The sequence below is a fragment of the Zootermopsis nevadensis genome, unplaced genomic scaffold, assembly GCF_977971745.1.
Source record: "Zootermopsis nevadensis isolate Lab colony 2312 unplaced genomic scaffold, Znev_1.0 Znev_ptg000012l, whole genome shotgun sequence".
NCBI classification, from domain to species: Eukaryota; Metazoa; Arthropoda; class Insecta; order Blattodea; family Termopsidae; genus Zootermopsis; species Zootermopsis nevadensis.
In genome coordinates this window covers 8,872,297-8,893,658 of record NW_028259144.1, presented here as the reverse complement: position 1 = coordinate 8,893,658, position 21,362 = coordinate 8,872,297, and the positions used below count along the sequence as shown (strand labels likewise).

The 21,362-nt window shown below is 33.6% G+C and overlaps 3 protein-coding genes across 5 annotated transcripts in view; 1 reads left to right on the top strand and 2 right to left on the bottom strand.

Moving 5' to 3' along the window:
• Positions 1-7,394, bottom strand: part of LOC110833098 (FHIP family protein AGAP011705-like) — a 37,330-nt gene extending 29,936 nt beyond the window's left edge. For all 3 annotated transcript variants that reach the window (XM_022070747.2, XM_087347867.1, XM_087347868.1), the window contains exons 1-5: positions 7,301-7,394; positions 6,819-6,999; positions 5,007-5,209; positions 3,945-4,202; positions 1,926-2,076 (exon numbers count right to left, since the gene is read on the bottom strand). In XM_022070747.2, the coding sequence (XP_021926439.2) occupies positions 1,926-2,076; positions 3,945-4,202; positions 5,007-5,209; positions 6,819-6,968 (762 nt within the window). In that variant the 5' untranslated portion in view covers positions 6,969-6,999; positions 7,301-7,394. The remainder of the gene's footprint in view (positions 1-1,925; positions 2,077-3,944; positions 4,203-5,006; positions 5,210-6,818; positions 7,000-7,300) is intronic.
• A 55-nt stretch (positions 7,395-7,449) lies between these two features.
• On the top strand, positions 7,450-17,122 carry LOC110833143 (zinc finger matrin-type protein 2). The gene is made up of 4 exons (XM_022070841.2): positions 7,450-7,572; positions 8,362-8,582; positions 10,627-10,700; positions 12,332-17,122. The coding sequence occupies exons 1-4, from the start codon at positions 7,558-7,560 to the stop codon at positions 12,619-12,621; spliced, it is 600 nt and encodes a 199-aa protein (XP_021926533.2). The 5' UTR covers positions 7,450-7,557; the 3' UTR covers positions 12,622-17,122.
• On the bottom strand, positions 13,607-20,779 carry LOC110833227 (uncharacterized). Its single transcript, XM_022071022.2, has 5 exons — positions 20,381-20,779; positions 18,110-19,007; positions 16,756-16,910; positions 15,723-15,923; positions 13,607-13,746 (listed from the first exon to the last, which is right to left on the bottom strand). Exons 1-5 carry the CDS (start codon positions 20,623-20,625, stop codon positions 13,689-13,691), a joined length of 1,557 nt encoding a protein of 518 aa, XP_021926714.2. The 5' UTR covers positions 20,626-20,779; the 3' UTR covers positions 13,607-13,688.
• Positions 20,780-21,362: the final 583 nt, after the last annotated feature.

The window sequence follows — 21,362 nt, the reverse complement described above, 5'->3', positions numbered from 1 at the left end:
TAATATTAACTGCTATTGTTATAAAGGATTAAAGAGACAATGTTAAGTAAGGCATAGCTTAAAGAATACCCATGAAATTAATTAAATAAAATAAAATGCAAGAGTGCTCACTCTTGTAATGATAATTAAAGTGAACTTTTTCAGTCTTAAATAACATGCACATTCCTTGTAATTCAGAATATTTTACTTTAATAATCAATACAAAATGTAATACCAAATTGTAGGTACTTTTATAACCTTCAATTACATTAATTTCATACCTCTACCATAATAATAACCATAATAGATACGCAAATATAAAAAACAAAATTACTTGATAGTTAGCAGGTTATCATGTAACTATTTCTCATTTTATGACATACTAAAACCTTAAAGCTGGAAGACCACCAATAACATTATCTATTACAGAATCTAACAAAAATCAGCCAATCAATTATGATTAACGTAATTACGAAAGGGCCAAATTGTTCACGAATTCATGCACAAATACATGTAATAAGATTATTGATAGGAGAAGTAGTGCAGACAGGTAAACAGAGGGAATGGAATTTCAACGATAAAAATCTAATTTCACAAACACTAGCCTTTGTTCTATCATGTTTAAGCCTCTTCACATTCAATAAATAACAAACATGATATCAGAGTACAAACACACACAATCTATAGATTTCTTATCTTTTTTGTCAGAGAATTGCATGCCACATTTTTAGCTGGATACAATGAACACAGCTATAAGAGCAGTCACCTATAATTTTTATCAAAAATAACATTATAGACTTCCACAGACACATCTTAATAAAAAAATCACAAATATAACTTTATCTGATAACAATAAACTGCTGTGAATCTTCACAACAGATTTTGGGTTATACTGTCACTGCTATATATATATATATATATCTGAGTCACATAAATAAAGCTTTAAAGCCAAAGTTCATCTAATTAAAATATAATATTTCAGTCTGTACCACAAAGAAAACACCATAATTCTCTGTGACTTTTCAGAGGTACTTGCTACCTCTATCATCATTGCCCTGATGATGGAGGCAGCAAGCACCTTTAAAATGTCAGCAAAGTTCTACCTGACTACATGGCATAACAACCCAGAAGACAGCCATCTGCAAGGTTATTATTTATGTCCCAAGAAAGCCTTACATTCAGCATTTGAAAGTAATAAAATACTAGTAAAATTATTTCTTGGTATGACAAAGACCTGTGACAATATAACTACTTTTCTCAATTAATGATAATTATACAGTGTGATAGCAGCATATAAATGAAAATATTGATACACGTTATTTTCCCCTAACTCAATTGTATGTTTGAAGCATACAAAAAATAAGCAAGATTGATCAGAGGTCTCACATTTCTTGCCTTGGTTCCCTTCAGTTCTAGAAGTCCCCACAGTATAAAAGCATGAATCAGTTGTGTGGTACAGCACTTGACAGTAGAAAAAAAATGCCAATGAAAGAACTGTGGTTGTTTATCTTGCCACACCATGACTTTTAATCATAAAAATGGCAATATAAAACTTAAATTTTAACATTTTAGAGCATATCAAACACTTCTCTTAAAAAATAGTCCTGCTTAAGTTACTGAAAAATAAAATACTATTATTGCTACCATTACTACTACAAATCACAAAGGCAACAACAAACAATAACCTGTAACATATTAACAAATGCAAGCAAAAGATGCATTGTAACTAAGAATTTTATCCTATGACCATGTACATACAAACTCAGCACAATAACTTATCAGCTACACTGCATTTTAAATGCATATTATATAAATATAACATTAATAACACAATTTGTAAGATTCGAAGTTTGTGCAATTGGATAGCTGGCTTTATGCTAAGGATTCCTCATTTCCTTCTGGAAACGAGCCTAGTAAGAGGTAATGATATGTACTGTTATACTCACTGGGCAAACATTAGAGTGCTCTGCAATGTAGGACCCCACACTCTCATTCTTTTTGGACAGAGACATACAGAGCAGCAAAGCGTCTCGAGCCTGCTGCCCAATGTCACCCTCTCGGTGAACAAAACAAATCAGGAGCGTGAAGATTACAAATCTGCAACCACAAGAAATGGTTTATATATTGTAGGGTACTATAACTATAGAAGAATTACCACCTGGCTGCTTTTAACTTTAAACTTGGTAAGTATGCAAACTAATTTCAAGTATTGCAACGACGGAAAGAACAAATCCACGTGGTGTGTGGGGAAATGGCCATTGCTTTGTCCGCTGTGTTGAACCTGCTTATACAATACATACAGTAATTTTTCTTTGTATCCTTTTCCTACCTGATAATGTCTTCATATTAAAAAACTACACCTGGACCTACCACTGAAAGTGAAAGCCATGATGTATAAAGTGAAGCTTTCGTGGCGACCAAGTTGATGAAAGACTCATGGGTAACAAGCCGCATCAGGTGGCTGAATGGTGAATGAACCATTTCTTCTACCAACGTTTCAAGAGCTACATAAGACCAGTCTCGAGTTGCAGGTGCCCTGAGGATGAGAGCAGAGATGGCTCTTGAAATGTTTGTGGAAGAAATGGTTCATTCACCATTCAGCCACCTGACATGGCTTGTTACCCGAGTCTTTCATTGAAAGCCATGATATTATAAGCATACACTTTTTTGGTTTTCAGTCAAAAAAGGTCAATTGGAAATTTGAAATAAAAACAAAACTAAAAATACATAAGCCCCATTCTAAACAAAGTGAACTTGGCTTTGCAGGTGCCCTGAGGATGAGAGCAGAGATGGCTCTCGAAATGTTTGTGGAAGAAATGGTTCATTCACCATTCAGCCACCTGACATGGCTTGTTACCCGAGTCTTTCATTGAAAGCCATGATATTATAAGCACACACGTTTTTGGTTTTCAGTCAAAAAAGGTCAACTGGAAATTTGAAATAAAAACAAAACTAAAAATACGTAAGCCCCATTCTAAACAAACTGAACTTGGCTTTGATTTTTGTATAATTAGATTGACATTTCACAGTTTTTATGCTGTGTAGAAAGAAGTTCTGACATTAGAAAAACGTATTACTGACTTTGAAAGGCTAAATCAAATTTCCCAGAGGCAAGGAGTTTCTGTGAAAAAGATTTGGTTTTGAATGTGAAAATATACAAATAAGAGGTCCTTCTTAATGGACAGAATTAATACTGTGGCATGGAGGGCAACCCTTGTGAGAAGAATAAAAAATGATGAAATAGGCTCAAAAAAAAAAACTGCACAAAATGCTGATTCACCTGATGTATACAGTAAGTGTTTAGCAAGAAAGTAAAACAGATGGTGTTATGAAGAACTATAAAGCTCATCAGTGGATAATTGTACATGCTGGTTCATACAGGGGGTTTGTTCCAGGAACATGCTTGGCTTGTACGGTCTCCTAAAAATTGACTGTGCCTTATAGCGTAATATAATTATAAAAATGTTTTTGGATCTTGTGGCAGTGACACAGCTAGGCTGCCCTCTTACTGCATTGAATCCCAGTTGTCTTTAAGTGAGATTCATGGTCTCAGTTTTCATACCATTCTGTATGATACGATGCACAAAATCATACTATTTCATGTATCATATATCACACACCTTACAGCAATATATGCAAGGTAGAGGACAGACAATAAATCAAACTCCGGTATTAAAATAGTATTAATACTATGTAGGATTTGAGATTTTCACGGCAGTGAGTCTGAAGATGGCTGTCTTCTGGGTTGTTGCGCCGTGTAGTCTGGTAGAAGTTTACCGATGTTTCAGAGGTCCTTGCTGCCTCTGAAATGTCAGCAAACTTCTACCAGACTACACGGCGCAACAACCCAGAAGACAGCCCTCTTCAGTATTAATACTAACTATTTGTGGGTTCTCATCTTGGACCTGAATTAATGAATTGTCTCAAGTGGTAAAAATTAAATCAGTCGGTATATTTTCACTCACTTGGCTGGACCCTGATCTGGAGAGGCATAAAAAAAGAGGTCAAGGAGCTCGATATTTTGCATCAGCGACACGCACAGCTGGTTGAGCAACACGACAAGTTTCTTCTCCACTTCCACAGGAAAAACCTCACCAGTACATGAAGAGAGTAGTCTAAGTAAAGGGCGGACAAATGGTTCATGGACTAGCAGCTGGTGACGAGAATGACTGACCAGCAGCTCATACAACTTGAGCTGCTCCAAACGGATGGCATTTCCATATCTGAAGAACAAAGTACACTATCATTAAACTGAAAATTAGCTTTATACATTTATTAAAACTGGACAAAACAACTGCACATATCTCAGTATAAATGTGTGTGTGTGCATGCGCATGCGTAGATGCATGTGTGTGCAAATATGTAAATTCATGACTGACAACTGCAAAACAAACTCTATGAGCTAAGTATGGATGTCTGCTCAGATGTCATGCCATGTAGTTTGGCCAACATTTCAGAGGAGCTTACTACCTCCATCATCAGGGCAATAAGTGCCTCTGAAACATCACTCAATATCTCTCAGACTACATGGCACAACATCCCTGAATAGAAACATCTTCATACTTATTTCCATGAGAACCTGAAATCTCACCAAAATTTATAAGTTGTGTACACAACTTTAGATGTTATATGGAGCCAGGGTAGCTCAGTCAGTACAGTGACTGGCTACGGACTGAACGACCAGGGTTCGATCCCCGACAGGGGCAGGGGATTTTTCCTCTAATCCCAGCCTCCTATCCAATGAGTACCGGGGTCCTTTTCCAGAGGTAAAGCGTGGCCGGGGCATGACGCTAACCACTCACCCTCATTAGTGTTGAAGTTAAGAATGAGTAGGAGCTATACCTCCTCTCCACCCCAAGCGTCTACATGGTGTACAGAGAGATAGCTTTACTTTTACTTTTTTAGATGTTACATATACTTAAATCCGTGGACATGCATATGCTTAATTTGTACTCAAGTGAGTTATTCATAAGGTTGGAAACAATCACCAAATTGAGGGAACCACTTGTGAGAATACATTAACATACTTTCCAGTGTGAATGCTCCATGCAAACAGCTTGTCTAACAGATTCTCACTGAGCAGAAAATCCAAACAAGGGCAAGACTGGCAGTTTTCATTGCTTGGACTGTTTCCAGCTGTTCTTAACTCTAGTAACAGAAATGTCACCATGTGTTCCAAATGGTTGACAACGCCTAGCACATCATCCTGAATAGGATAACCATTAGGTACCTGTAAGTAAAAATTGCAATTAAATATAACCACCTGCTATTAGGTTGATCAAACAGACAGCATGTGAGAATGTGGGATGAATTAATCTGGCTCAGGATAGGGAATAGTGGCAGGGTATTGTGAACATGGTTATGAACCTTCACATTTCCTGACCAACTTTACTGATATTAACTTCTCAACAAGGACTCCAATTAGTTTTAAACCATGATATCTTTGTGTGTGTTCACCAAACTTTACAAACACAAGAAGGGAAAAAGACAATCCATACATAAATCCCATCTAAATTCCAATGGCAATCACTTCAGAGTTACTATCACATTTATACAAAAATTTGCCTTTCCATGTGATTTTAATATTGTTTCATAAATTGCATATGCTGCATGAAAGCAGAACTCCGACAGTTAATGTCATCTATCAACAGTAGTACCATAATGTAAGGATAAATTTAAGTTCCCAATACCAATGCAGTAAAACGAAAGTCTAAAACCGAAAAAAAACCCCACACATTTATACAAGAAAACCCCAACTTTTGGATAACCTGTCACCAAATTCAGAATTTCATGCTTGCTAAAATCAACATTCCTAAACCTAACTCATTCAACCATGTTATAAAAATACCAAACATGATACCCGTTTCCCACCACAACACTTACTAATGTGACACCTCTCCAACCCTATAAGAAGCCATTTAGTCACTTTTGTGACAAATTTTAAATAAAAATGGATATGTCTGGATAATAACTAGTGATGTAGATCTATAAAATTGTAACTGAAACAACCTGTATGGAACTTGTGAAGAACAGAAAAACAAAAACAAAATGAAACACATAAACACAAATACAAATTTTAAACAATTACATTATTACAAGTGATTCTGAAAACAAAAACAACAGCACAAATAACTAAACTTGTATATCATTGATTAGGTTGTGGTAAAAGGTCTGAATACTTAAGCAGCCTCAACAAGTCTATCATCCATGTTTGCTGAGTTTGATTGTTTTTATATGTTTCAATCAACTGACGAGGAAGATAAAATAAATTTTGGCTGTAGTATTTTGCAAAGGTACCATAAGCACTAGTACTTTAAACCTGACAATCAATTCTTGAAAAGACAGCATCACCCCCTACATGGCAGATGATGAACCTCACTTTCTAATTTCAGTTGCTTCCATTTTAGTTAGGAAGTAATGAAGCAATGTCTCTTACTGCAGCTGAAAAAAATGAGACACTTTGAAAAAAAAATACAATGATAAAGTGCAAAATGCAGGAGATATATTTAACCATGACACTTCCTTGTCACTTTGCAGAAACATGAAAACTAGTCTGCTTTATTTCAAGGTTATTTTGCTGAGAATAATGGAGATGAAAATTGTAAAATCACATTTCCCTCAGTAGATAAATCCTGGTGAGAAGACCAAATTGTAGACAAATTACAATAATCTGTTATTAGTTTCACTTTGACAAACATCTAATATGAAGTTTCATTCATATATTTTCAATGGTCCATATTTTAATTTAAATAAAAAAAATTGTAAAACTGTAACTTCCTTACTCATGGAACTCCCCTGCTTATGGATGTACCATGTTAGGAGTTTAACATTGTACTTACTTGGGTTCTTTCTATGATTTCATGTATTTGTTGCCAATGTTTTTTGAAACTGTCATAGCAAGCAGTGGGATCACAATCTTTTGGTGGTGAGCTGGACGGCCTGCGTTTCCCGAAACTTGCCCTTAAAGGGCTGTTGCGCAGCCAACTCATATTTAGTTAACTACAAACTGTTCTACACATCCTGAAATAACCACAATGCACACATTAACAAAAGTTTGTGACAACATGAATTAACACAGCAAAGGATGTCAGCGTACAGTCTACTTCGCACCCATGCGAAGTTAGTGAAGTATTAATAATATATAAGACATTATTATAAGTTCTTAATTTCTAGAACTTTTTGCACTTCAGAATTGGCTACGCCTATAAGATGTACATTTATAGCCCTTATTGGAAGTATACAATACAGGTTCAGATGGAACTATATGCATAAAATACAAATCGCTTACTGTTCCAACATATACAATTTATAACTCACGTACCTTTTGCAAAAATGTTCTAATTTCTTTCTCTGCCCCCTTTCCGTAATGTACACCCACTCCGCCATTACCACCGATGACATTTTAGTGTCCATAAATATATAAATAGTGACAAGACAATAAAAAAAGAGGATAATTATTAATAGTTTAACAAAATGACATCAAAATATAGGTAAACCATTTTAATTATCCTCTTTATAGAAACGTTTATTAAATATCAGGACGTTATTTTGGGGTGTAGACTTTTTATTGTATACAACATGGCAGCAAAAGAGGTGTGTGCTTGGCAATTATATTTATGCATGTTAACATTTGTAATTAATACTATTTCAAACCATTACTGCAAAATTGTTTTTATTTGTTCTAAATACTAATACGGAAAATACTTGTGTTCATACTGTTAAAGTCATTGTAGCTAGAAGTAATGCGTTCTAACCTTACGTTTCAAACTCAGTATTTAGTAAAACCAATTTGCTGATTTTCACAAGTAATATGCAGCATTAAAGGTTTCTCACACATGATTCACGCATTACAGAAATAGGAAAGTATGCCAACATTTTATATTCCATATGCATGACATGCATATATCATGGAAGATTGCTGCTTTTTAGGCTCATCATATAACTAACTGGATGGTCAGAGTGCTAGTAAACTATATAAAATTTGAATTTACAGATCTGATTTGTTTATAGAGGTACCATCCTTTCAGCCAGTTTTCAAGTAGTGTGACATTTTTAAAATGTTTAAAATAAAAGCTTGTTAAACAGTTATAATACTTTTCAAAGTTAATTTTCTACAAGTAATGAAACCAATTATCGTTTGTTTCCTTTAGCATAACTTTGACAGTTTATTTCATTTATACACTAGAAATCTGTCTCAGTAGCTCAATTGAACATTTTAGCCAAAGAATGCCAGTGTATTGAGATATCTAATTAAATTTCTGCTATAAATTAGACAGATTGTATGAATGCAAATGGTCTCAACTTACTATGCACCTAATGTCACTGAAACTGTAGCTGATAATCAGATTGACATGTGTTATTTAGCTTGTTTTTTTTATTTAGAAATTTGAAGACCATCGACGTAAGTGGGACCGAGATGAATATGAACGTTTGGCTGCTGAGAGAATTCAAGAGGAATTGGATGCCCAGGAGAAAGCAAAGCAAAAACAGCCACCTGTAAAACGTGAATTGCTTCGCCAAAGGGATTACAGAGTAGATCTTGAGTCAAAACTTGGGAAGAGCGTTGTAATTACAAAAAATACACCGTCATCACAAACTGGAGGGTATGTTAAATCTTTGTAGCTCACAGGATGCAACATATGAAAATACATACTAGACAAATATTTAAATTTAGTTCCCACTTGTTTAATACACATTCTTGTTATAGGTTGATCTTTTGAATGTTTATTTCTCTTTCATGACATCGTTGTCAAGGTAGTTGTTCTAAGCAAGCAAAATCTTCCAAACTGGTAGGCGATGTCTCGAATACACAACCCTTCAGTTAACCCCACAAAAAGTAGTTGGAAGCTGAGAAATCAGGAGATCCTGGTGGCCAGTTTAAATCAGGAAACTATGAGATTAGTTGTGGGAATATTTTGTGCAGCATTTCCATACTCGTGCAGCATGTAATGTGGTGCCACCTTGCTGTAACCACACTGTTACTTTTATGTTCCCAACCAAACTACCTCTTATGCTGTACATACCTCTGGCCATGGAAACCTCTCCACAGCTCACATTGTTGTATACTACTCAATATAAAAGTGTCATTCTTTTCTACCAGACCATGTTATATGCATACAATTGATTTGAAGTAGGAACTTATATTTTTTAATTATTTCATACATGTTAAGAACTTAAATCTTGATAATGCCTTGTATCATATAATTGGAAATCTTTGCACTCATGTGGAATATCATATTGCTGGTACAGCGAATACTGCTGATGTCATTACTTAAGACATCTTTGGTATGAAGATCACAATCCCTTTAAGTAGTTTTGTGTTATGTTTACCATGTCTATGTAAAAGCAATCATTGTGAAGTGTGATGTAGATTATTTTTTACATTTTTTAAACTATATTATTTCTTACATTTTAAAGAACTGTGGTAAAATACTCATTTAAAGGACTTCAGTATAATGTTCTCTCTCATTAAATGAACAGAATGCATAAATCCCAACTGAGTACATTGGTAACTTAAGCGTTAACATTGAGGAGACATTCTGTTTGAATCCCAGGCACTGACTGGTTATACTCTTTCCTCAAGACAAAACCCTGTTTCCACATGCATTCTTCACACCGTTGTGTTCTGAGTGCTACTGGTTGAGTCAAAATTTTTGTTGTTGTGTTATTGCAGCTGTCATAATGTTATTTTACACTGTACAAAGAATTAATGGGCCAGTAGTTATGTAATTTACAAAGATGTATTATCATATATCATCTGACCTGTAGTCACTCCCACCTCACAAGTATATTCATCCACCATGTTTGTATTATTAATTACAGGAAATTAAAAATAAAATGTTTACGATAGCCTCCAGTTGCATCTTGTCAATACCAAATTTTATCAAAATCTGTTTACTAGTTGGTAAGTTGAAACATACGAAGACATGGTCAGCCCTACGTATGTTTATTTCATGAGTATCATTTACAGAACACATAATAACTAAAGAACTGACCCAGATATATTACTTTTCTTCAATTTAAGATTTTCATCATGATAACTGAGGAGAAAAGACCAGGTAATTATTACTTAGATTAGGTTAAAGATTTATTGAGAAAGGCAAAACAATGTGAAAAAATCTTCTCATTATTCTTGTAGTACCATTTCCCCTATTATACAGGTCAGTGGTGGAATGATCTAATGACTGTAATGTATAGGAGGACTTTAGAGAAAGGCATTTCTGTGTTTGAACAAATTCAATGTATCTGAAAGAAGATGTCTCTTCAGTTTAGAGTTCAAATTCTTTGACATTCAGAGAAGCATCAAATGGGATTTTTGCTATATATTTTAAAACATTAATGGTACAAATGTAGGAGTGAGCAATAAGTAACTCAAGATGGCCATCTTCTGGGTTGCTGCGCCATGTAGTCTGGTAGAAGTTTACTGGCATTTCAGAGGTCCTTGCTGCCTCTATCATCAATGCCCTGATGATGGAGGCAGCAAGCACCTCTGAAATGCCAGTAAATTTCTATCAGACTACATGGCACAACAACCGAGAAGACAGCCATCTTCAGACTCACTGCTGTGAAAACCTCAAATCCTGAACAATAAGTAACTCTGTTGCACATTTAAAATTACAGTATTCAAACTTATGTCTTTCTTTTCAGATATTATTGCAATGTTTGTGATTGTGTTGTAAAGGATTCAATAAACTTTCTGGACCACATCAATGGAAAGAAACGTATGTTCCATTATGTTTAAATATAGTGATATACAGTACAAATAGTAATTTCATCAATTTAAAATTAATTAGTAAGCCTGCTTTCTAACTTAGTCACTACTTACCCACCAATAATCTATGTCTGGCAATGGAATGGGAAGATCTAGCACATAAACTCCAGCCAGCTAATTAACTCCAGTTTGCTAACTTATAATATATTTTCATGAGAGTAATAGTATCTTACAATTTTCAAGTCAGTCATTTTATCAAGGGTGTCCATATTTAAGCAGAGCCTTAATTTTATGTTTTTTAAGGTACTTAATAAATTAAATGTCAAATTTAAGGGGGTGTGAAATCTGGGAAATGAAAATTATGTAACATAATGAAAACGTTTGGTTGCTTTATACCGTAATTTTGGCAAGCCATTTAAAATAAACATTTTTGAACACAATAGCAATGTAAAATGTAAACACTGATACAGTATATACCATGCAATTTCCTTAACCCATCAATTGTTTATTTTCTTCATTTGCTGTGGGTCTGTATAATTGATTTTCAATTTTGTTGCACTTTACAATAACATTATGCTCAGTATCAAACCTGTGTATTTATTTTCTTGTTGCTAACAATCCTTTTAGTGAATCCAGGAATGTTATTTTATCTTCTGCAACTTCCTCTACTTCTGCCATAGCCAACTATTTGTCCAGCAAACCTCAGAAGCAATGTCATACATTATGTATTCTTTAAACTGCACTCCAAGAGGCTGTAAACTATGCCAGTTACCCTCTTAATTTTAATTGAAGTTTATAGTACTGTCATTGCTGTAGAGATGATCAATAAAAACACCACACTTCACAAAGCAGTTCTTGATTGTAGTGAGTTTTAGCAACTGCTAGGCTTCTGCTATGAAGTGTGTCGTAGAGAACACATCGAGCTTTATCTTCATAGCATCCTGGAGTAGTCCACTATCTATCATCTGAATCAACTGCTTTATTTAATGACACTTGTATGTGCAGATGATATCAAAATCTAAAGCCTGGTTGGTATAAATAGAACTTCAGTGTTCCTGAGAAATATTGTGTTAGGATGAGCAGCACATTGGCAAATGAAAGGCGACATTTTTCAATTTTTGGCACCAAATTTTCTAAACAATTGCAAGGTAGTCTAGGTAAAATCCGGTAAACTTTTATTGTCAGTACTCTAAACATTAATTGAAAATTTTAGGAAATGTAAAGTCATGAAAGTGTAACAAAAATTTAACGTACGATTTGGGGTTTTCACGGCAGTGAGTCCAAAATTGGCCAGCTTCTAAATTTAACATTGTTCTTATGGGTATTTGATTGGGACGAAGCAAATGGTGTGTGAAATTGTTCAAAACGTAAAGTCTAAGACAGCAAAATTAAAGTTTCACTGTACGCTTTTTTCATAAGGATTTTGTGTGACATTCTTTATTTAATTTCAAAATGTCTTCAGTTTCTTTCATTTCTGAGGCATGAAATTTCCTGCAGATCTTTGTTTTAAAATCTTTTAAACTTTCTTCTTACCTTGGACTAAGACATGAAATTTTCAGTCCATATAAAACATGGTTATTGTGCTGGATGTTACATTCCATAAAAGAAAAGTATGTTGAATAATATTAATTTTCTTCTCAGATCAACGGAACTTGGGTATGTCAATGCGTGTTGAGAGATCGTCACTTGATCAGGTGAAGAAACGTTTTGAAGTTAATAAGAAGAAGATTGAAGAAAAGAGGAAAGATTATGACATTGAGCAGAGAATGAAAGAATTAAGAGAAGAGGAAGAAAAACTAAAGGAATATCGAAAAGAAAAGCGTAAAGAGAGAAAGCGTAAACTAGAGGAAGAAACCGAAACCCAAAATGAAACAGAATCTGAACTTGCTTCTATCATGGGTTTTTCTGGTTTTGGGTCATCAAAAAAGTAGCAGTACTTTGTTTGCATTTTTATTTATTTAATTGATGAAGATAAGAGGCATTTGTGCAGTGGTGAGACACTTGTAACAAATGATTGACTAAGCATTTGTAAAAATATATGTTGAGTAAATATGAATTAATAACAGTAACAAGAAAACAAATCATTTAATAAAGTAAGAACCCTATCTGAAAATATTAAAGAGAATTATGATTTATAAAGGAAGTAAAAGATGTCAAACTGTTGACTATAATTAGGTGATTTTCTTAAAATACATATTACACAAACCTAAATATTCAGTTTATTTGAATTCTATTATGTATATATCTTTATAAGGTCTTTGCTGCGACAATTTGGCTGAGCTCCAGAATTAGTTAAGTCTTATTCCTTCCTTATCCTGTTTGTGAGTGAAGGTCTGCAATTGTGGTATGCAATGTAAAAGTTATATATTCAGTAGTAGTATGTTTGCATTATGATAGCCTAAATACTCAATATTGTGGTAACTGTGTCATATCCCTAACCTAAAATTTCCACAGAGTATCATGAAAGTATGACTACATTTCATAAGAAGTGACAGATTCTCATTGTCATTACTATACTTGCACACAGTTTACATAGTTATACAATTGAGGAGCCATGAAATGCATATCTACATGTCTAGTGCCTTTGTTAGTGTTTACCCAAAGATAATGATACTTTAACCTTTATCAACAACAAAAAATTAAGCTAGTCTTTATACCTGACCTTTATGTCTAATTCATGAAATCGTCTATGTCAACTGACTGAATAACAGTAATTCAATTTGTAAATAGTAATAATTTGTAGGCAACTTCTATATGCAGATGTGACACTAAGGAAGTTTTGCAATTTTCAGAATCAGCATAATAATGTGAGGGAAAAAACACTACATTTATACATAATAATCTTTTAAATACAAATATAAATATGTGGTATCTTATAAATATGTTTTTAAATTATGAGTATGTAATATTACTTGAATTATGTTCCATGTTTGCCAGAAAATACAAGTGGTGATATAACCTTCCAGTTCTCCATGCAATTTCTTAGAGTGGAGTAATGTTATATATCCAGTGCTGTTTTACAGTTGACTATTAAGAGATCTGGATTTGCCACTGCTCTGAAATAATAAACAACATGGCTTTTTAAATACACTAAAACCCATTTCAGAAGTTGCTGTGCAAGTTTTCCAAATAAGAATTTCAAGATGGTTGTTTCCAGAAAAAAACTTGTGCCAAGTGTTATATATATATATATATATATATATATATATATATATATATATGCCATTAAGGTATTCCTAGTTTGAAATTACGTCTTATAAGAATGTTGATATTCTTTATTGGGATATGGTATCAGTAATGATGGTATCTTGAATATTCTTATGGAGAATATGGATCATATACCAGAAACATTCAAAATTATAATATGGTAACAATAATAATAATAATAATTTATTTACATTCCATGGATCCATAAGACAGTCAGATGACGATAGGATGTGGAAAAAGTCATAATAAAAATAATAATAATACAATACATATTATAAAGTACAGTTCGTACTATTATATAAATTTCACATAATACAAAACAAAGTATTCACCTAGAGAAATGATAAGCTACAAATAGATCTACCCATTACACACGAAAAAAATTTATCGCTTATTTGTAAACAACATAAATTCATTGACAGCGTAAAAGGAGTGTGTAATTAAGTATCTTTTTAATGCTACCTTAAATTGCTCCTTCTTATTTACAAGACTTGTGAGATTTGATTGTAGACTGTTGAAAATTTTGATTCCTGCATAATATGCACTCTTCTGAAAGCATGAGAGGTTGGCAATTGGTCTATGAAGCTGATTTTTATTCCTTGTGTTGACACTGTGTACAGCATACTGTTTTCCAAGTTAACATTATTTTCTGTACAAGGTGCCCAAAATACTTGCAGTTTCTGAAATTTCCTTCAGTGTCATTTTTAAAAGAGCTGAAAAATGACTGTCTTCTGGGATTTACTGTGTACATTGCTTACTGCCTCCATCACAGGGGCAATGAGTAAGCCATACAGAAAAAATAGGTTAAGATATAGGAGCAGGTCAACTTACTCATCACTCTGATACTGGAGGCAATAAGCACTTATGAAATGTCGGTCAATTCTACCAGACTGCATGGCGCAATATCCAACAAGACAGTCTGTTTTCACATTTGCCACCATGAGAACCTGAAATCTCACCCAACAAATAAAATGTGGCCCATGTCTCCATTTATGGACAAAGAGATCCATTTATGTTGTGAGCTTGTATGGTGAATCCTTAAACCCGGTGGCAGTATGACAGCAAGAATTATAGTGGGTACCTTAAATTAAACAGTTTTCTAAACCACAGCTGGAGGTATAGCATCTGAAGTTGACAAATCTTGAAATTTATCAGAGGCCAGAGTTGTACTTAGTAAGTGGAAAATTCCTCATTATATTTGGCCAAACTTGAACTGTTTTTTGGCATGGGATATTACGTTACCCATAGTCCTCAAATTCTCAGGAGAGGAAATGTCTCCCCTAGTGAAATTTGTTATTGTTTAATTTCTTAATTTATTCTCTATAATCCAGGTGTCACAGTAGCATACTACTAAAATAGCCCTTTATTTAGAAAAACTTAAAAGCGGTTCGGACACTAATTCTGTTTACTGCTTTACACATTTTTCCATTATGCTTTTCAAATATGATTTATTTATAATGATCAACGCTGTGAAGGTTACTGGTACTGAGAAATTGTCAAGTTTGAGTCATGTGGTCATGACATTGTCATGTATTCAACATCTTGCAATCATCATCTGAGTCCATTGGCTCTTGAGTTGAATTATGCAGAGAGATGGACATACGTAGTCAGCCCTATGTGCGTTAATTTTGTGCACACTGCAAAGAACAAATTATGAAGCTCCAGCTGTGCAGAATTTAATGTAATTGTATCTAAGAGGGGAACACTGCAAAACGTTATAGTTAGGTATTTCATATGCATATCTCTGTTCATATTTAGGTCTTTTACTTCATTTAAACAAATTATCTGTTATAAAAATTATGACACATACACTTCGCAGACTTACCTTAAGTGATGATGGTAGACCTGTGCTGTCTTGTCAAACATATCAGCCAAGAAGTCTGCATCACTTGATGAATTTGTATTCCCTGCAGGTGTACCATGATCATCAGCCAGAAAATTGTCATCAGTTATTTGGGTAGTGGCAGTTGCACATTTCTCTGAACCACTGCCAAGAGTGTTGTATAATTTTCTATATGATATTGACCTGAAAATATTAGAAATAAGCTTGCAATATCTACACATGTTGTTAAATAGTTTGAAATGGTTTCAGACATGGGTTTCTGTTTTGATAAAATATTTCAGTTGACCTAACCAATCTATTATAAATGCAATAATCCCATTCTTGGTGCATTAGCAAGAATGTGTGAGCACCTGTATATCATGTCTGTCTCTTTCTCACAGAATGTTTTCCTAGGAACCTTATCTACAGCTGAGAGTCTTCATGTCTGGAGGCGTTAGGGAAGTGAGCTTGCCTATTACATAATCCATACAAGGCTTTTGATGTTTTCTGTGGCAATATGGTATATTTGTATGAGTTGGAGGAAAGATTTATCAATTAATCTTGTATGTTGCACCAAAATATTAGTAGTGTATGTCTGATGCTCACCCCACAAATGACAGAAACATGTCAGATAACGTATAATGTACAAAAGAAAGTTGTAAGCTTAAACTGTACCTTCCATCCACTGTTTTAATCTTATTTTACAAACAGATATAAATTATTTGTTTAGAATAGTTTCATTGCATATTCTTGAACTATTACAGTAAAAGCATGTTAATGAATAGAATCTTATGTACATTTAGGAACTTCAAAATGTTTGGAAGCAAAAGGAATATCATATATCAATAAAGGATTTCGATACTGTGGCATGCTACATAAGTTCAGCTAGATCACATGTAAGACATGACATATGAACAATAAAGGTAGGTTGTGCTGTATTTGTATTGCAGGATTAATTTTTATGCAAGTCTCAGTAGATGACTGTTGGTTGTATTTTGAGAGACTTAATAATCTATGGAGGTATTTAATCACTTACCTCACAATATCATCTTCTTTCATTGATAATGGATTAAACATACTTGGTAAGAATGTATCATTTTTCTGAAGAGTGTGTGGAGACTCAGAATATACTTCTTCACCACCTGATACTGTTTTGGAATCCTCAGTGTCAGAATGACTTTCCTGTGATGACTGTGGAAGTTAAAATGCGTGTACCATTTCTCTGATAGAGACAAAGCTAGTCTTCAAAAATTTTATAACATTCAAGCATCATGAATGTATTAATTCTTTGTTTATTATTTTTTGATAACTGTGAAATGCAGTCTAAAAATCTGAAGGTAAAATAGAAATAGAAAATATTTGCAAATAAAGTGTGAAATTATTAAACACTTAACTTGATCATTTATATTGTTTATTTATTTCTGTTATGGTTGTGAAATGAAATAAGTTATGATATGAAGATTTCTGTCTTCTGGGATGATCATCGCCCTGATGACAGAGGCAGTATGACCTCTGAAACGTTGGTTAACATCGACCAGTCTACACAGCACAACAACCCAGAAGACAGAAATCTTCATACTCACCGCTGTAAAAACCTCAAATCATACAGGTTATGGTATGTTGAGTGTGTAGCACATATAGTATAAAAGAAGTATATGAAAACTTGTCAGACTCACTTCTTTAAATTTAGAGTAAAAGTGAAAGCTTATAGCAAAAATAAATATACAACTGTGATGGTGGTTGATGGCATTTCGTGAAAAGACATAAGCCAGGCTGGAATTTTGGTATTATCCTGCAAGAATGATGACTGGTATTTTGATCTTATGCTGCAAAAATGGTAGTGATGGATTTCTATTGAAAGTTAATTCAGTGTTATGATTGTTTGGTGTGTTTGAACATCAAGATGTCAGGAAAAAATTAAAGAAGAATGACATGAGTAGGTATAGCTTTTCTTGTTGAGAAATGTTAGGAAGGCAGAATTTCTGTCTGATTTGTGAACTGAGCCAAGATTTGTTGACATCTGAACATACGTTACACACATTTTTAAAATTTAAAGTAAGAAAATGTGTTTCTTGCCTTTATTAACATGACAATGTATATGAGATGAACCAAAACTCTTTTCTAAGGTATGTGCATTTATTTGGAACAAGCTAATAGGATTTATGTGTTTGTACTTATACTAATTTATTAATAAGCCTATAGCTGCCTGTTAAACTTGTATAGTAATACTTTGTTAACTTATTCAATATTCTCTTTAAAGAGAAATTCATAAAGCCTTTAAAATAAGAGATTGGAATTTTTAATAATGGTATTCACTTTTAGGTTAATTCATAATTTAATCATTAAAAGAAACTTAAATTCTACAGAAAATATATTGCAAAAATACTTACTGAATATGTACATAATGATACATAGTGGACTGGTGAGTACTGGGGTAGCACATTTGATCCATTGTTTGTCTGTAGAATCGACTCATCAGTGAAGAGAAGGGGTGAACTTGGAGCAGAAGATGTGTAGTCACTAGAGTAAGCATTGTTTCCATTATGAGCTTTATTTGCTTCTCTTGTAGAAGATAGAAAGTCAGCTCCAAGTGTAGAATTGTTATTCTTAGCCTGCCATTGTTGTTGTATATACGTCCTTTCAGTATTCACTTCTGACATGTGGATATCTTCCTCCTTTTCTTCTGTTTCAGAATCTTTGACCAGTTTATTTTCTTGATAGTTATTTGCTCTGTGTTTTGAAGTACAGAATAGCTTTGTCTTCACTACACAACATTCTACCTCAATATTTTCTTTTCCTTTAGTATCCATATTTCTTTTCTCTTTTCTGCCTCCTGTGCTGCGTATTGCTTTAGATATTTGATTTTTTACCCTGTTTCTTTTCTTAGTAATATTTTGTCTGTTTCTTTTCTTAATAATATATTGTCTGTTTCTTTTGTGTATGTCTATTGAAATTTCCTTTTGTTTGATTTCAGTTACCAGTGAAGTACAAAAGTTTGAAGTAATCACTTTTCTCCCAATATTTGAAGGAATGGTTTGAATATCCTTACAGATGTGCAGTTCTGAATAGTGATTTTGACTTTTCTGTGACTGATCACAATCTTCATTGGATACTGTAGGATCTTCATATATCTGGACTTTAGCCCTATTTGTCTTTGTTGTTTTATCATCTTTTGATCTAGATTTTAGACCTTGTTTAGCCTTATTCCTTTTTGGATAAAGCGTTGAAGCTGTCTGTATAACATTAGCTTTGCTTTGAGGTGTTGCCAGTTGATATAATGTTCTTAAACTGAAATGAATAGAACTTTGTCAGTTATTTCCTGGCGTTGGAAAGCATAATATATATATATTCCCAGGGGTAAAGTGCAGCTGGGGCGTGATGCTGACCACTCACCCCATCTAGTGCTGAGGTCAAGAATGAGTAGGAGCTATACCATTTTTCCCCCCAAGCGCCTACATGGCATATAGTGGGACAGCTTTGCTTTACTTGTATGTGCTAAATGCTTCTGAATAAATTATCTTTTTATTTTTAGATAATATGTAAGTTACATCTACTCCTTTCAGCATCTTCTCTCTAAGACCCTCTCTGCAAGAATAATGTGATGCTGTCTGTACTGATCATCCTTGACTGACCTATGCGACAAGGTTTATAAGTCGAGTGGACGCACTATATATGATATGCACCACCACCACTTACATTCATTTATCCCCATATTCCTCATACTTCACCAACTCCCTGAAGATATAAAGCATTGCGTGTTACTAGTAAGTTATTATGAATTGATTTTTGTTTAGAGCTTTTATCCCATTATAATATTGTCACAAGGGGTTACATTTTAGAATATTATAACTCATTTCACAGTTCCATAATATTATCTCTTGTAGGTAGAATATGAAAGAGTTTAACACATTTTCAGTTTGGTTAGTTCAAACAATTTAGATTTTAAAAACATATAATAGTTAAAACTTGGTATGCAAAGATAACCTGTTCACACTGAAATCTGCATAAAATTACCACCTTGATAAGCATGAAGTTGATTGCATACACAGGCATCTTAACATGCTGATATACCAAAATTAAAAATAATTAACTACATGCAATGAAATAAATTAGTATTACAATGGTTTTAATTTATTTGTCATATAAAAGATAAGGTCAACTGTTCAATCCATAATCTGATTCTTCATATTTTAACTACTAAGTAGACTGAAGTTTTCACTCATAACAGACATAAATTTTGCGTGATAAATGCTAAAGAGTCTTTCTGAATGAGTAAATCAGGAATAAGTGATTGATATTTACATATATGATATTTATTCACCAAGTAACATATTCAGAAATAATTATAAAATCACTTTAAAAGAAAAATTAGTTATGAAAAACATTTCTAATGAAACTAGAGCAATGTGGGCAAAACTGGAAGAACCTTCAAGACAAGGGCATTTATTTTAATAATTAAATATAATTTAAAATTGAAGTTTATTAACCATGTTTTGATTTTCACTGTTGAGATTCATGGTTTCACTCAACCTGAGCATTTCAATTTGTGGATAGAATTATGCTGTTTCCCATGGCTACATTTACCTTTATGAGCGATTCTTTCTCATTTCACGTGCTGCTTTATAGTTTATTCTTACATATGTTTCATTAGTTTTACTTACGTAGGAATTTGTCCCATAAATGAAGGAATGTTCATTTTTGCAAGTGCTCGACCTCTACATTGAGATATTTCCAAGAAAGGATATTTCACATTCATTATTGCCAGTTCATATTCTAACCTTTTATTAAAGTTCTTAGCTTCCTTGACTTTACGGGAAAAACGTTCTTCCCATATTTTTATCACATCTTCGTCTATATTATATTTTCTGGGAAGAGGCGTGAAATCGTCAAGGTTATAAATATCCATAATTTACGTAGGCGTGCAAAATTTATTATTATCACTTTATGAGCTATTTAATGCAACATTACATTGAAATATATGCAATACAACACGTTTCATCATACAAATCAATATAAAATATTTCTCATGTGATGGAATACTAATAACAGCTACAATATATTTTAAACGAAAGTCGTGTTTGAAATACCGCCACTAGGAGAATATGGGCAAGTTTGTTAATCAGTCACAGATGGCAGAGCTTTCGAATTCCCCAATAATCAAGAAATGTTGGTATTACCTGTGATCAAGGATGTACGTATATGGGCATTTATGTCAGTAATGAGTCATATACATATTTCTGGTAATGGAAACTATTTAATATGTTGGATTTGAAGTTCTCACGGCGGCGAACAATAATTGGCAAGTAACTTTATTACGCATATTTAGGAATATAGTTTTCTGTTGAGAAAGACTTTTAAGCGTGTACATTTTTTGTATATTTACGTGTTTTGTAGTCACATTATGTATAAATGTCAAGACAAAACTATATTGTAGAAATTCAAGAAAACATCTACCACATGTCCTCGAGGCTTAAGCAATACAGAGAATCATATTTTACTACTCATATTTGGAAATTATTTGTTTCGACCGAGAACATAGCTTGTAAAAACTTTTCCCACTAGAAATTTGGTCAACCAACCAACCAAGGGACGATGTCTTGCGCTTGCGTAGGACTCCGCCCTTAGTTAGCTTTTTTGATTGGT

What these genes read in the sequence shown, in the direction of transcription:
- LOC110833143 (XM_022070841.2), top strand. An exon ending in CCGTCATCACAAACTGGAGG is followed by an intron (nt 8,583 to 10,626) that starts GTATGTTAAATC and finishes CTTTCTTTTCAG; the next exon opens with ATATTATTGCAATGTTTGTG. An exon ending in CCACATCAATGGAAAGAAAC is followed by an intron (nt 10,701 to 12,331) that starts GTATGTTCCATT and finishes TTTTCTTCTCAG; the next exon opens with ATCAACGGAACTTGGGTATG.
- LOC110833227 (XM_022071022.2), bottom strand. Translation starts at nt 20,625, where the DNA reads ATGGATATTTATAACCTTGACGATTTCACGCCTCTTCCCAGAAAATAT. An exon ending in TTTATGGGACAAATTCCTAC is followed by an intron (nt 19,008 to 20,380) that starts GTAAGTAAAACT and finishes TATTCATTTCAG; the next exon opens with TTTAAGAACATTATATCAAC. An exon ending in GTCTACCATCATCACTTAAG is followed by an intron (nt 13,747 to 15,722) that starts GTAAGTCTGCGA and finishes TTATTATTTCAG; the next exon opens with AGCAGTGGCAAATCCAGATC.